The 14,751-nt window shown below is 43.8% G+C and overlaps 1 protein-coding gene across 1 annotated transcript; it reads right to left on the reverse strand.

Annotated features, from left to right (window-relative positions):
• Positions 1 to 2,772: 2,772 nt before the first annotated feature.
• Positions 2,773 to 13,363, reverse strand: RDH12 (retinol dehydrogenase 12). Its single transcript, XM_045554817.1, has 7 exons — positions 13,129 to 13,363; positions 11,580 to 11,698; positions 10,932 to 11,087; positions 10,056 to 10,160; positions 9,047 to 9,256; positions 6,707 to 6,896; positions 2,773 to 3,436 (listed from the first exon to the last, which is right to left on the reverse strand). Exons 1-7 carry the CDS (start codon positions 13,194 to 13,196, stop codon positions 3,334 to 3,336), a joined length of 951 nt encoding a protein of 316 aa, XP_045410773.1. The 5' UTR covers positions 13,197 to 13,363; the 3' UTR covers positions 2,773 to 3,333.
• Positions 13,364 to 14,751: the final 1,388 nt, after the last annotated feature.

The raw sequence follows: 14,751 nt of genomic DNA on the forward strand, positions 1-14,751 counted from the left end.
CCTCACTGTGGAATGACTACAACTTAGCCCCTCAGGGCAGAGCCACATCCCTTGCTCCCGACAAACACAAACAGGGCAATCCTGATCTCACCTCTTAGGTCTGCCCACAGAAGACTGACGTGCCCAGGACCGACAGCCCCCAAGCCAATCACCACACTGGATCCCTGGCTAACTCTGTGGGTGGCAGGTAAGCCGATTTATTTCCTCATTGACACGGGTACATTCTCGGCTCTGCCAACATTCCACCGACCTACACGTCTCTCCTCACTCTCTCTTGTGGGAGTTGATGACCTTATCACCCTCCCTTTGACCTGCCATCTAGGCTCAAATACCTTCACTCATTCATTTCTAGTTCTCCCACTATTAGGAAGAGATATTCTCTCAACATTACATACTACTATTTACCTAGCTGTTGATCATGAGCCACAAACACCGCCCTTCTTCTTCTCCTCACAAACTCCCCTGCATCTCCTATACCTTTTTCTAAATCTAAAGTCAACCCCAAAGTCTAGGATATTTCAACCCCCTCCCTTTTAATAAATAAACTCCAAAAAAAATCTCTTGGACCCTCCTCAACAGGAAGTAGCTACAGAAAAAAAAAATCTCTGCCCATTTTCCCAACTTCTAAATTCATTTTACAAAATAATTTAATTTTAACAACAAAAAGTGGGGAATGTTAGGGTGGCCTTAAATTTCCCAATTACCTAACAGCTAAAAATCAATTCTGAACTCTCCCTACTCTTTACTGTCTCTCTCCCAAACTAACAGGCAACCTGCTGGGACTCTGTTTTCACAAACACCTAAAAGAGCCTAAAGAAGAAATGTAAATATTTCTCTTTGCATCTTAGAATTTGTTTTACAGCCTCAATGTTCCTGAGAAACTCCCAGACAAACTGCAGGGGGGTAAACTCCAGGCCTTTGTTTCCTGCCCAAAACCATATCTGGGGACAAAAATCACATCTCCTACCATAAGCCTAACTACATTTCAAAAATAACCAAGTCTCCGAAAACAACAACAACAAAAAAAACAGTCAAAAAGACAAGAACACCCACTTCCCAATCTTTCTAATTTTATTTTTTTTTTTGCCTTTCCCGTAACTTATTCTTCCTTTTTTTATATGTATATAATAAAAAGGGTGGAATGTTAGGTTGGCTTAGGATGGGAACCCGAAAAGTATGTATAGAACGTAATAGTGATCATAAAGTCTGTGAAACAAAAGCCGCAGGAGTCTGGAGAGTCCAAGATTGTAAATCTAACTTTGACCACAGACAGCTGTAGGGATACCAGCATTCCTATCCGCTCTGATAAGACAAAGCTACCCCCCACCCCATCTCTGCAGGTGTTACTCACTCCCCCCACTCCCACCCCGGAAAAAACCCTCTATAAAACCCAAGGCTTTCCCGTCCCTCGTGGTGGACACTCTTTGGCCTCCACCCATCTGCACCCAGATGCTCAAAATAAAACAACATTTTACTACACATGAGGCTTCGTGTGTCTCCCTCTCAACTCCAGCCCAAACACCTACCACTTACCAGGTGTGTGAACTTTAGTAAACTACTTAATTTCTCTATGCCTCAGTGTCCCCATTTTTAAAATGGTGATAACAATAGGGCCTATCCCAAAGGGTTCTTGTGAGGAAATGTGTTCCTAATTAATGTAAGTGCTTTACATTAGCTATAATGTTCCCCACTGGGTGAGGTGGGTGGGATGGAGCCCAGCTCTAAGTGTGGGTAGTGATTGGCTTAAGCCAATTAACATAGCCCATCCCTAGCCACAGTGATTGGTTCAGAAGGGAGCTCAGTATTCAGTTCAGGCTAATGAACCACAGGGAGTTTACGGGGCTTCTGGAAAGAAAAGCTTCCTCTTTTCAGAAGGACGACTTCTCTTCCTCTGATTTGAACAAATCAACAGTTAAAAGACATTTGTGAGACAAGCAGGGAAACTTGAACTCCAAGTTTAAAAGATATTCAGAAATTATTAACATTATCAGCAGTGATAACAGTGTTGTGAGTTTGCAAAAAACAAAGGTTCATATTAGAAACACACACTAAAGCACTTACAGGCGAGCGGTATGATACCTGCGATATGCTTTAAAATAGCTCACTCCCACCCGCCAAACAAATGTGGGGGAGGGGGGGTTGCAGGGAAATGAGATTGACAAAATGTTAATGATGTTAATGCTGAATGACAAGTACATGAGGACTCATGATACTATTTGCTCTACCTTTGTCTATTTGAAAATTTCCATAAGAAGTTGTGTTTGTTTTTTTTTAAGTTTGCATGCTATCGAAGAAAAGAGCATTTTTGTCATCAGATGCTCTTTCGATGCCTTAGAACTGGAGCCAATAAGCGTGGCTTCCTGAGTGAGTCAATGAGCTGAAAGATTAGGCATATCTCACCACCTCTTCTTGGTGACCTTCAGCATTTGAGGCAAGAAGCAGGTCATCTGGGCCACAGCATAGGAAAGCAGGGTGGCCAGAAGGAAGAAGAGTTATGAATTTAGGTAGAAGGATTATCAGGGCTTGGTTTTCCTGTATCTATGTATCAAATTAAATGAAGTCCTACCTCTGGCCCTAGTGTGAGGGGAGCTCAGCATCTCTGTAATTTAAGTCACTCCTATTGCTTCTTAGATAATAAAATGTTAGCACTGGAAGAAACTAGGCTGCCTTCCCTCCTTTGCTCCATTTCTCCCTTGCTCCCCTAAAAATAAATAAGGCAATAAGATGAATGCACAATCTTTATTTCCTTTAAAAATTGAGGTAAAGGGAACTCTTTGGAAAAAGAAATCATCTGCATGATTGAAAATGGGAAGGTCCTTCACACAGTGGCTTCAGGATGCTCAGAGGAAGGAATCTAATTTGGCCAAGGTTAGCTGAGATCTTCCTGAGTTGGTCCAGACACTAGAATTGTGACTTATATTTCAAAAAGGAAAGAGGACAATCAAGAGTTTGAATCCATAGCGCCTGGAAATATGTAATGCTGATGCTCCTGTCGCAGCAGCTGAGCATGCAGGCTAGAGTTTCTGGTGCTGGTGAGGAAATTGCCCCAGTTGCCCAGGCTCTTCTGCCACCTCCATGCCCAGTCCAGGATCTGTACAGTCCTCTGCCCCTACTGCCCAAGGATTGCCAACTCTCCAATTGTTAGAGAAGAATGTTCTGTAGGTGCCTTCACAAGAGAGTGGGGTGTGCAAACATTTCCAGAAGGGTCTGGAGGATCAGAGTGGGCAGGATTCACAGCAGCCAGCCAGGACAACCCTTTGGGGCTGGGCTTCTCCTTGGTCCCCTTTCATTCTGGGTCAGATTGGGCCTGATAAAGCCCAGATCTTCCACCAGCTACTCCCACTGGATTCCTAGAAGCTCACAGCTGACACTCCATAGGCGCTCAGCTGTTTTGATATCTCGGGCCCTTGGAGACACCCAGGTCCTCTTGCAGTCACTGGAAAGCAGAGAAAGAGAGTAAATTCCAGGAATGAGAATTGGCAGTCAGGAGATGTTTATGGTATCCTTTTCAGAATATGTCTCTAAATATATAAAGTATCATATACTGGATTCACAGAAACTGTGTTATGAAACACAGTTTAAAAATATTTTTAGGCTGGGTGTTGTAGCTTATGACTGTAATCCTAGCACTCTGGGAGGCCAAGGCGGGAGGATCAGGAGTGCAAGACCAGCTTGAGCAAGAGCGAGACCTCGTTTCTACTAAAAATAGAAAAATTAGCCGGGCATGGTGGCGCATGCCTGTAGTCCCAGCTACTCACCTGAGCCCAGGAGTTTGAGGTTGCTGTGAGCTAGGCTGACACCATGGCACTCTAGCCTGGGCAACAGAGCAGGACTCTTGTCTCAAAAAAATAAATAAAATAAAATAGAAATATTTTTAAAACAAATTTGTGATATCGTAATACATGGGTTTCTTTGTTAATGTATAACAAGATCTATCACTAGGTCTAATAACCAGCAGATTTAAAGTAGTGGTGAACAGAAGAGACATTCTGAGATGCCTGCCAACAACTGCAATGTCATATGAAAATATAATTTTATTGGTGACAAAGTCACAGGTATTGCAACTAATACTGCGGTTCATTGCTTACATTCATAATTGAAGGAAATGCTAAATTTCAGTTGGAGGTCAGTGAAATTAAAGATGAAATTATTTTCCCAACCAAGTTCACAGACTGCTTGAATTGTATCCACAGACCCACCTGTGTCTCACGAACCCCAACTAAGCACCCCTGCTTTATTTTGGAGTGAGCAGGGGCCTCAAGACTAGAGAGATGAGAGGGTACAGGCAGAGCATAGTTCTCACAGTGTTTTTTTTAAAATGGCATTTCTTTCTACTTATAAAAGTCCTGTATAACATTTGGAAAATACAGTACTGATAAAAGAAGAAAAGCCTACCACTTAGTTGCTTTTCCTTACAGTCTTTTTTTGCTTTGTTTGTGTATAAATAGATATATAGTCTTTTTCTCTTTCTTTTATATAAAACTGGGATCCTACTGTATCTAGTTTGGGGAGGATACCTTTCCCTTGTTAAAAATATTTTTTAATTATGCAAGTAATAAATAAATATGACTTTCTAAAATGTTTTGAATAATGAAGGAATACTTAGAATAAAAAGTTAAAATCCTCCTTCACACTGTGCCTGATTCTCCCTCAAACTCCCTAAAAGTAAACACTACCACCCAGTGGCTGGGTATCTTTCTAGACTATTCTCTAATTTACAATGAATAATTATATAGTTTTGTATTATAAGTTTTTTTCATATTATATCACCATTTTCCCATTAATTAAATATTATTTGAAAATATGTAATGACTATAATATTTTGTCCCTTATTTAAGGCAGTGATGTTAAACACTCAGACTCTAGAGTAGCAATTGTCCCATAGAAATATGATGCAAGCCACAAATGTGAGCCACATATGTAATTTTCAATTTTCTGGTAGCCACATTTAAAAAGTAAAAACAAATGGGTGAAATTAATTTTAGTAATATATCAATTATATGTCAATATAGTGGGTTAATAAATACGTATTTATTTAGCCCAATATAGCCAAAACATTTTACCATGTGGTCAATAAAAAAGATTATTAATGAAATACTTTACATTTCTTTTTCTATACTATAGGTTCAGTGTCTTATCCAAAATCTCAGGACCAGAAGTGTTTTGGATTTTGGATTTTTTCAGATTTTGGAATGTTTGCATTGTACTTACCAGTTGAGCATCCCCGATCTGAAAATCTGAAATCCCAAATGCTCCAAAATCTGAAACATTTTGAACACTGACATGATACTCAAAGGAAATGCTCCCTGGAGCATTTTGGATTTCAGATTTTCAGATCTGGGATGCTCAATCTGTATATCTTCAAAATCTGGGATGCATTTTACACTTACAGCACATCTCAATTTGGGCTAGCCATATTTCAAGTGCTTGATAGCAATATGTGGCTAGTGACAACCACATTGAACAGCACTGCTCTAAAGCCAGATTGCCTGCGTATAAATCCCAGGTCTACCACTGTGAGCTATATGACCTTGAGTAAGTTTCTTTTTTTCTTTTTTTTTTTTTGAGACAGAGTCTCGCTCTATTGCCCAGGCTAGAGTGCTGTGGCATCAGCCTCGCTCACAACAACCTCAAACTCCTGGGCTCAAGCAATCCTCCTGCCCCAGCCTCCCAAGTAGCTGGTACTACAGGCATGCACCACCATGCCCAGCTAATTTTTCCTCTATATATTTTTTAGTTGTCCATATAATTTCTTTCTATTTTTAGTAGAGATGGGGTCTTGCTCTTGCTCGGGCTGGTCTTGAACTCCTGAGCTCAAACGATCCACTCGCCTTGGCCTCCCAGAGTGCTAGGATTACAGGCGTGAACCACCATGCCCGGCCAAGTTTCTTAATTATCCTGTGCCTCAGTTCGTCTGAAAAATGGGGATAATAATATTACCTGCCTCTCAGAGTTGTGATGATTCCATGAATGAATACATATAAAAAACTTAGAAGAGTGCCTAACACATTGTAAAAGCTCAGTTACCATTAGCTATTGTCATTTATCCACTCCCCTACCATTGGACACTGAGACCATTTCTAATGCTTCCCTTAATAAATGATGCACCAATAAACAACCTGGACAAAGTGGGACAGCAGGGCAGACTGAGCTGGATTAAGTCATGGAACAAGAAGGAGATTAAACCCTGGGCTTCCCTTTATTGCCAGGCTCCAGCTGCCATTGAGTTTGTGATAAGATTCAGCGCTGAAATTTCTACTTCTGGATTCCCAACAGATAGTTCCAATCTTGACAGCACTGGGAGACAGAGTCCACACTAGGATGAGAGGACCTTCCCTCAGCACTTTGTGCTAAGTGGTACTAAAGAATTCACAAATCAAGTGAACCAAATGCTTAAAGAAGGAGAAAAGGGATCCAGAGGGCCTGCTGACATTCTTTCCGTGGCATAACCAACAGGGACAGTCTTCTTTGACAGCTTTCAGAAAGCTACAAAGTTTACATGGAACTGTGACACACAGCTATAAAGTAGAGCCATAAAAGCAACTCTTGCTGACATAAATTTCTAATGTAAGTTTCCTTGGAAAAGCAAGAGCATTTGGTTTGCAGGCCTGGCACAAACTCAGCCACTCAAGGTGCAAAGCCCAGCGAGTCCTGGTCCTCATAAAGCACACAGGCGATAGAGAAAATGCACACTGCCGCTACGCACCTGAAGTACTTGCCGCTCAGGGGCTCCAGGCCCTCAGCCATTGCACAGTGCAGGCTGGTCTGCGCCCCCTCCCGCGCCGTCTTGACAAAGAGGGAGAAGCAACGCCAGAGCAGGCACAGCAGGAAGGAGTGCCGGATCAGCTCAGAGTTGACAATGCCTGGGTGCACTGCATAGGTGGTGACTCCCGTGCCTGGGACAGAGAAGGCACAGTGAGACTGGGGACACACTCTGAGTTCAGGAAAACCTCTCATCTCCTGCAGCAAAATACACAAGTGAGAAGAAGGGACTCAGGAAATATAACTCCAGGATTCAGCAGCTACCACCCCTGGCCAGGTGGAATTTGATAAGTAATGAATTGATCTCTTCCAGAAAGATCTATAGCCTTCTCAACCTTCTATGCTCCAAAAGAAGGTCCTGGTTCAAGATCCTTCTATTTCAATGTCACCTTTATACTGTGGCTTAAGAACTAATAATAAAACAATAATACATACATTAAGTACTATTATCAATTGCTGAAAGGTAAAAATCTGATTGAAAGATAAGGGGTACGACCTTGTTTTTAGCTGCATTTGCCTGGCAAGCATGTTTTATGAGGTGTAGATTGAAGGGCGTTGATAGAGATTATGGAGGGTTAATATGCCCCCCAAGATATCTTTGGTGCCAAAACTATTTTCAGTACTTATTATGTGCAAGAGCTGTGCTACATGCTTTACGTGCATTATCTCATTTAATTCTTAAAGAGGCTTGTAAAGTGGAATATTAAGATGCCCAGCTGGGTGTGGTGGCTCATGCCTGTAATCCCAGCACTCTGGGAGGTGGAGGTGGGAGGATCACTTGAAACCAGGAGTTCCAGACCAGCCTAGGCAACATAGTGAGACCCCATCTCTACAAAAAAATTTTAAAAACTAGTCTGGGCGTGGTAGCTCACACCTGTAATCCTAGCATTCTGGGGGGCCAAGGCGGGAGGATCCCTTGAGGTCAGGAGTTCGAGACCAGCCTAAGCAAAAGTGAGACCCGGACTCTACTAAAAATAGAAAAATTAGCCATGTATGGTGGCACATGCCTGTAGTCACAGCTACTCGGGAGGCTGAGGCAGGAGGATTGCTTGAGCCCAGGAGTTTGAGGTTGCAGTGAACAATAATGGCGCTTCTGTACTCCAGCCTGGGCAATAGAGTGAGACCTCATCTCAAAAGAAAAAAAAGAAAGAAAGAAAAAAAGATACCCATTTATAGCTGAGGTAACCAAGTCATAGAAAGGTTAAGTAAACTGCCGAAGGTCATACCTAGCAGGCTGCAGAGCCAAGGTCTGAACCCAATGTAAGGAACATGGACTCCAGAGCTAGCCTGTCTGGATTTGAATCCTGGCTCAGCTAGGATACTTGCTTGGGCAAATTTCTTAATCTATCTGTGCCTGTCTGTCTCTTCATTTGTAGAGTGAGGAAAAATAATAGCACCCACCTCATAGGAATGTTGTAAATATTAAATGAGTTGATATGAATAGTGCATGGCACACATAAAACTCCTAATTATTATTGGAACTATTATTGTTTATTTTTATGATTACCCTATCTTCTACCTTAGGCATTCTGATAGTAAAGACCATTGTTCCCAAACTGGCTTATTCACTGTAACAAATGGTCCCCTAGATTTGCAGATGTCAGAGCCAGCAGGTCATCCAATACTCCAGGAGAGCATAGTCATTAAGGATTAAGAGCTGGCCTTACATGATTTTTACACTTGAGGACATAAAGTCAGGGGAGGCTAAAAGGACATGTCCACATACACATGGGTACAGTATATGGTAGAGTGAGAACCTGTGCCCAGGGGTCCAAAATCTAGCGCTAGCTCCCTGACTGCAGGAAGTGGCAGGTCTGTAGCTCAGTTGACCACGTGGACTTTAGCAAACGGCACACAGAAGGAAGCACTCTGGATTTAAAGCACAGCATTCATGTTCCAGTTCTGACTCCTTCATTTGCCATATAATCTTGTGCCGGCCATTTCCTTGGATCTCAGTTCTGAACTATGAAATAGGAATAATAATACCTGCTCTGCCTGTTGCAAAGAGTTGTTGGGAAAATCAAATGAGATAACAGATATGAGATAAAATGTGAAATAAAGGTAAGGTCACTTTATAAAGTTCTTAACCCCTATTCAATTTTAAGCTTCCTGGGGGTAAGGACTCTATTTTTATTCCATCTATAACCTCATTCTCCTTAGCGCACAGAGCCATTACTGAAACGTGCATGTTTGACAGTCTGATTTCAGAAGATTCTGTGAAACTCTAATCTGGTGTGAGGACCCTATTTTTGCCATTTAATCCTGGCACTTTCTCCTGACTTACCTTTGAGTCTCTTGGCCAGCTCTCGGGTGAAGAGCACATTGGCCAGCTTGCTGTGGCAATAGGCAAAAGTCCTGTTATAGCGCTTCTCACCGTGGAGGTCATGGAAGCGAATCTTGCCAAGATGGTGGGCCACCGAGGACAGGTTCACTACCCGTGCGGGAGCAGATTCCTTCAGCCGCTGCACAAGCAGGTGGGTGAGAAGGAAGTGGCCTGTGAGGAGAGCCAGCAGGGGAGATTGAAGAGCGGAATGGCAGCCCGGGCTCAGGGTATGAGAGCTGATGATAGGACTTCAGTATTATTAGCTTTCTATCTTCCGGTGTGAGCAAATTTTGATGCCATGAGTAGCTCAGTGCTAACGGTCAGTTGGTCTGAGTTGGTGGATTCCTCAAAGCAAGAGCCAGAGCTAGGCTATAGGTAAGGTAATAATGCTTAATCTATATTTATTTGTACCTCTCCGTTGCCCTCATCAGGAGAAACACCCACCTCCTGGCTTCTAACTCCCTCTGGCCATGATTATACAACTGTGTGCCAAGGTACACTCAAATATAGAAGGAAGGATGGAATTGTCGGGGAAAAAAACATTTCTCCTCTTTAGAGCCATCACCTTGACCTCTGAACCCCAGCCTGGCTTGTACCTCATGTTCTCAAGGTTTGCCTACCTCTTGGCCCTTATATGGATGTGACCCCTCCAGCCAAACCCAGATTCCTGTACACCCCTAGGCCTGGCTCTGCCTGGCAAGGCTTGCACTGCTGCTGCCCCATCCAAGAATGACATTCTTCTCCCTGGTATCTCCTGAAATTTGGGGTTTCTTAAAGGTATGGGCAGGCAGATCTCACTTTTTTAGGATGGTCAGGAGAGAGACAGTGAATAACAAGCCCAAGTGTCCAGTCTATTGGAATCCTAGTCTCTGTGAGAACCACTGGAGATTCTCAGCACTGGTACAGGGTCATCTTCCTACAGAGAACAGTTGGGGTGTGCCTCACTTTTCAGTCTCCCAAAGGTACTTACCTAGGTGGTTGACTCCTATGTGGGTTTCAAAGCCATCAGCTGTCTTGGAATATGGATACATCATCACTCCCGCATTGTTGATGAGAATATGAAGTTGCTTCTCCTCTACAGAGCACAACAAAAGAGGCCCTGTGGTTAGCAAGGAGTCCACTAGCTGCCTGTCAGTCTTGAGTATTTGCCCCTTGCCTTTGTTGGTGAGGTCTCTTTGTTGGGGCAAGGTTTTAATTAGGAGTCACTCGCTCTGCTCTTTTCTTCTGAGACCAAGTAAGACACGGTATTGCCTCAGCAGTCAATAACTATACCCCATTTGGACCTATCTCAGTGATATTCAATACCCACTGTCACTGGATTTCTAATTTTAGTTATTCATATCTTCCAGGACACTGTTCATTCATTTATTCAGCAAATGTGTACTGAATACCGACCCTGGGCCAGGCCCGCTCTGCTGGGCACTGGGAATCCAGTGGTAGAACAAGCCAGGCACGGTCCCTGTCCCTCACGGATTTCATAATCCTTATTAGAAGCCAGTCTTTCACCAAGACCTAGAAGAAGTTTGGCAGCAGCACAACTTTATCTAGTGCCTATGGACACAGCAGGTTGGTTCTCAGAATGAAAGAGAGTGGCATCAGTGCAAGCCCAGACAGGGAGCTGACACCTCCAATATTCCCACTGCCGAGGCAAAAAGACGATAAGGATCCCGCCCAGTTTGTCCACCCACCACCTCCTTGCCAACTCCCCGTCCTGCTGGTTCATGTGGCAGAACCTGTCCAGTGGGATCAACGACGGTTCTGAGGTAAGGACCATGGACGGTACAGGGCGGGGCAGCCACTCCCATACCCAGTTTCCTGCTTTTCTAGCTACCCTTCTGGGGCTCACCTGTCAGAAAGCCCTCAGCAAAGGCTCGGATGGATTTGGTGTCGGATAGGTCCAGTTTCCTCACCAGCACCTGGGAGTTCTTTGTATCTGCTCGGATCTCGCTGGCAGCAGACTCCCCCTTCAGTACATCTCTGCAGGCAATGTATACTCGGGCTCCTGGGGCCAAGACAAAGAGGGGACAATGTGTTCAGATCCTAGGCTGAAAAAGGGGCAGAGTAGATGAGCTTGGGACTGGTGGACAGAGCTTTCTCCCAGCCATCCCTAAAGCAGTGGAGTGGCCCAGTTGCCACTTCAGGATTTCCACGGTAGTACTGCTCAGTCGTCTTGCTGTCAGCTTAACCCCAGGCTGGAAGCCCTGGTTTCATACACTGATATTTAATGTTGCTTAGTATCTCCTTTTAGAATAACTGACTTGACTAATATTATACACAGACATCATTGTTTTCCTTATTTTATATAATAGGGAGGGAGTAGGGAAGAAGCAAGGTTTGTTGAAGGCCGCAGAGTAAGTTGGTGTTGCAGCTGGACTTGAATCCCAGCTTCCTCAAATGCCTAGTCAGAGCCTCCAAGCCCAGGAGGAAAGACAAGAGCCCTCAGTGGGAAGGGCAGGACACACAGCCCTGTGGGGACTGAAGTGGGAACACTTGCCTCTGCGAGCAAGCTCTCTGGCCGTCTCCTTGCCGATGCCCGTGTTGGCGCCGGTGATCACCACCACCTTCCCAGGAAGCTGCACGTTTGTTCTACACACTCCACCAGCAAAGAACTTCCTATCAGCAAGGGAAACAAGAGCATCATGCACCATCCCTCACAGCCCCACACTGAGAATTGTAAACTAAAGTCATCCAGACTCAAAGAATATCTTTAAGTTATCGTCAGGAGACCTGAAGAATTTAATCATTTTTCCAGGGGGCAAGGTAGTCAGGGGCTCATCAGCACCGGCTGGATAAGTCATTTGTCCAGAAGCCACAAATGATCATCGGGGCAAACAGAGTAAGTGCTCTTGATCTAGAGACTATGGGGACCTTCCTTGTTAGATAGCAAGGATATCCAGCTCTTATCTCGAGAGGTTTCTCCTCTAAGCCGCAGTCAGAACATATGTGTTTATTAACCATTTTTTTTATTTCAGCATATTATGGGGGTACAAATGTAATAAACGGAAGAAAGATAACCATCAAAAAATATGTATGATGAACATTAGTGGAATCGATGGGTCTTCAGTAAGCATCACTCGGGGGGCCGTGTACACAAATGCCCTTGGGCTGCCTCTCCAGTTTTAGCAAGTAGGGCAGTTCAGAGGCTTTCTGCAGTCATATTGGGGATTTCATTCTGGCCACTGGCACACAGAGATAAAATCTCCCTTTTTCAGACCTCTGTGCAGAGAGCACCCTTTTACATGAAGTTGACTTTACAAGTTCCAAAACAGAAGACCAGAGAGAGGCAGAGCTAACATTTCCTGCAAATCATCTGACTGCCAGACACTAGACGGGGCACTTTTCATGTATAATTTATTTTAATCTTCTCAATCACTCCAGTACTACTTCCACATTACAGCAGACAAAAGTGAAGCTCAAAGAAGTTCAAGTCACTTCTAATGGTGGCAGAACCAGAATTTAAACCCAAGTCTCTGTGGACGACCTAGAAAAACACTCTGGCCCTGATAAGTCCGTTTAACCTTCTTTATCGTCTGTAATTTTTCAGTTCTCCACTCAGAACACACATTTCTTTGACACCTCTAGAAAGCCCACAGCCAAAGAGCCATCCCAAAACATTAGTCTCTTTGACGGTAGACTCAAAGGGAAGAGTTTGTTTCCTTCCCAAAGTGCCTCTGCTTAACAGTAAATCCTTTGGCAATGACCACCAATGACAACCCAGCAGGGCACCTTGAAAGGAAAGGAAGAGCTTTAGAGAAACCCAAGGGAATAGAGTGAAAGAGCAAGGACTTCCACCCGAGTTGTCTGTTGAACACAGTCATCCACACAGCCTTCCACTAGCGTCAGAATTCAACTCAGCCCCACCCCTGCCCAGCCCCAGGTGCTTCCTTCTCACTTTCCACCATGGCATAACCCCTCCTTCCTTACTGCTTTTGCTGACCTTTTTCTCCCTCAGCCTCCTTCCCTTTCTCTTCTTGCAGCAGCCGAGAACCGGCTCCTAATGCAGAGCTTTGTAAACTATTGTGAGTTGTTGAATTAAGACAAACCTGATGGATGGAGCCATCACGTATAAGAAAGACAAGAAAGAAGTGAGCAGTCCCAAGGTAACCAGCATCTTCCAACTTCTTTAGTTGCTGCTGCTTTTGGTGCTGCTCCAGCTACCACCCAACTCTGGCTCCAGCTCCTGGTCTAGCTCCAGCTCGTGGCTGCTTCTGCCGCTTCTTGCTCCTCTCGCTCCTGGGTGCTCAGCAACAGCCAGACTCTAAGCAGAGCCCAGAATCCTATTTAAATCCGAGAGCTGTCAGACCACAGCCTGCTGGGAGATGTAGTCCTGGCAGGGAGGAGACGGAGGACAGGGTAGAAACTTACTTATTCTTAGGCAAAGAGAATGCGGAAAAACTGAAGCAACTGTCCCCCAACTCCCCACCCTCAATCATTTCTCTTATATGGGGACTGTGTTCTCCCAACCACCGCCATCTCTACTCCTGCAAAATAGAATAAGAATGTAAATATAGAATATTTATAACTTTAGCAACAGACCACATGATACTTGAAAAACAAGTGTGATTAAAATAGAAGAATGATCGACTCAGGTGGTGCAAAGGCAATATGTGTAACCTAAACATTTGTATCCCTGTACAATTTTGAAACAAAAAAATAAAAGGATGAGGAAAAAAAAACAGAAGAATGGAAAGAGAAGTCAGGAGAGTAGTTACCCTTAGTGAGAAGGGGCACTGACTCCGAGGGGATCTGACTGGAGCTCCTGGGGTGCTGGGCATGTTTTGTTCTTTGATCTGAGTGCTAGTACACAGGAATGCTCACTTTGTGAGAATCCACTGAGTTATACACTTTGGTGCACTTTTCTGCATTTTATGTTATACTTCAATGAAGCTTTTGTTTTTTCTTTGAGACAGGGTCTTGCCCCATTGCCCAGGCTAGAGTGCAGTGGCATCATCATAGCTCACTGCAACCTCAAACTCCTGGGCTCCAGCAATCCTCCTGCCTCAGCCTCTGGAGTAGCTGGAACTATAGACACACACCACCATACCCAGCTAATTTTTATATTTGTGTAGAGATGCAATCTCGCTATGTTTGCTCAGGCTGGTCTCAAACTCCTGGCCTCAAGTGATCCTCCTGCCTTGGTCTCCCAAAGTGCTGGGATTACAGGCATGAGCCACCATGCCCAGACTTCAACAGAGTTAACATACAGATGCACATTACAAGGAAAGGGTATAGTGTTTAAGTGCATAGACTCTGGAGCTGGACTTCTTGGTTCAAATCCCAGATCATCTACTTACAAACTCCATGGCCCTGGGCAAGTTACTAAACCTCTTCGTTAACTCAGTTTCCTCAGTTATACAATGGGCATGATAAAAAAAATATATACATATATGTATATATATATATACTGATTTATTTTAAGTATTTAATTATTAAATAGGTAGAAAATTTGAGATGGAAACTAGCATATACTAAACACTGTATAGGGGTCAGCTGTTGTGTTTAGCTGTATTGATTCCTTTCTCCCTTGCTATCCCACTTGCTTTACTCAAGGGTTTGGTGTAGAAAAGGGAGAGATGATGAATGTGAGTGAAGTTTCAGTTGAACACTATTAAAGATGAGGGGAAACACACGCACACAAGCCTCTAGAGCCTCTAGATGTGTGTGAG

This window comes from Lemur catta, chromosome 1 (genome assembly GCF_020740605.2).
Source record: "Lemur catta isolate mLemCat1 chromosome 1, mLemCat1.pri, whole genome shotgun sequence".
Taxonomy (NCBI): Eukaryota; Metazoa; Chordata; class Mammalia; order Primates; family Lemuridae; genus Lemur; species Lemur catta.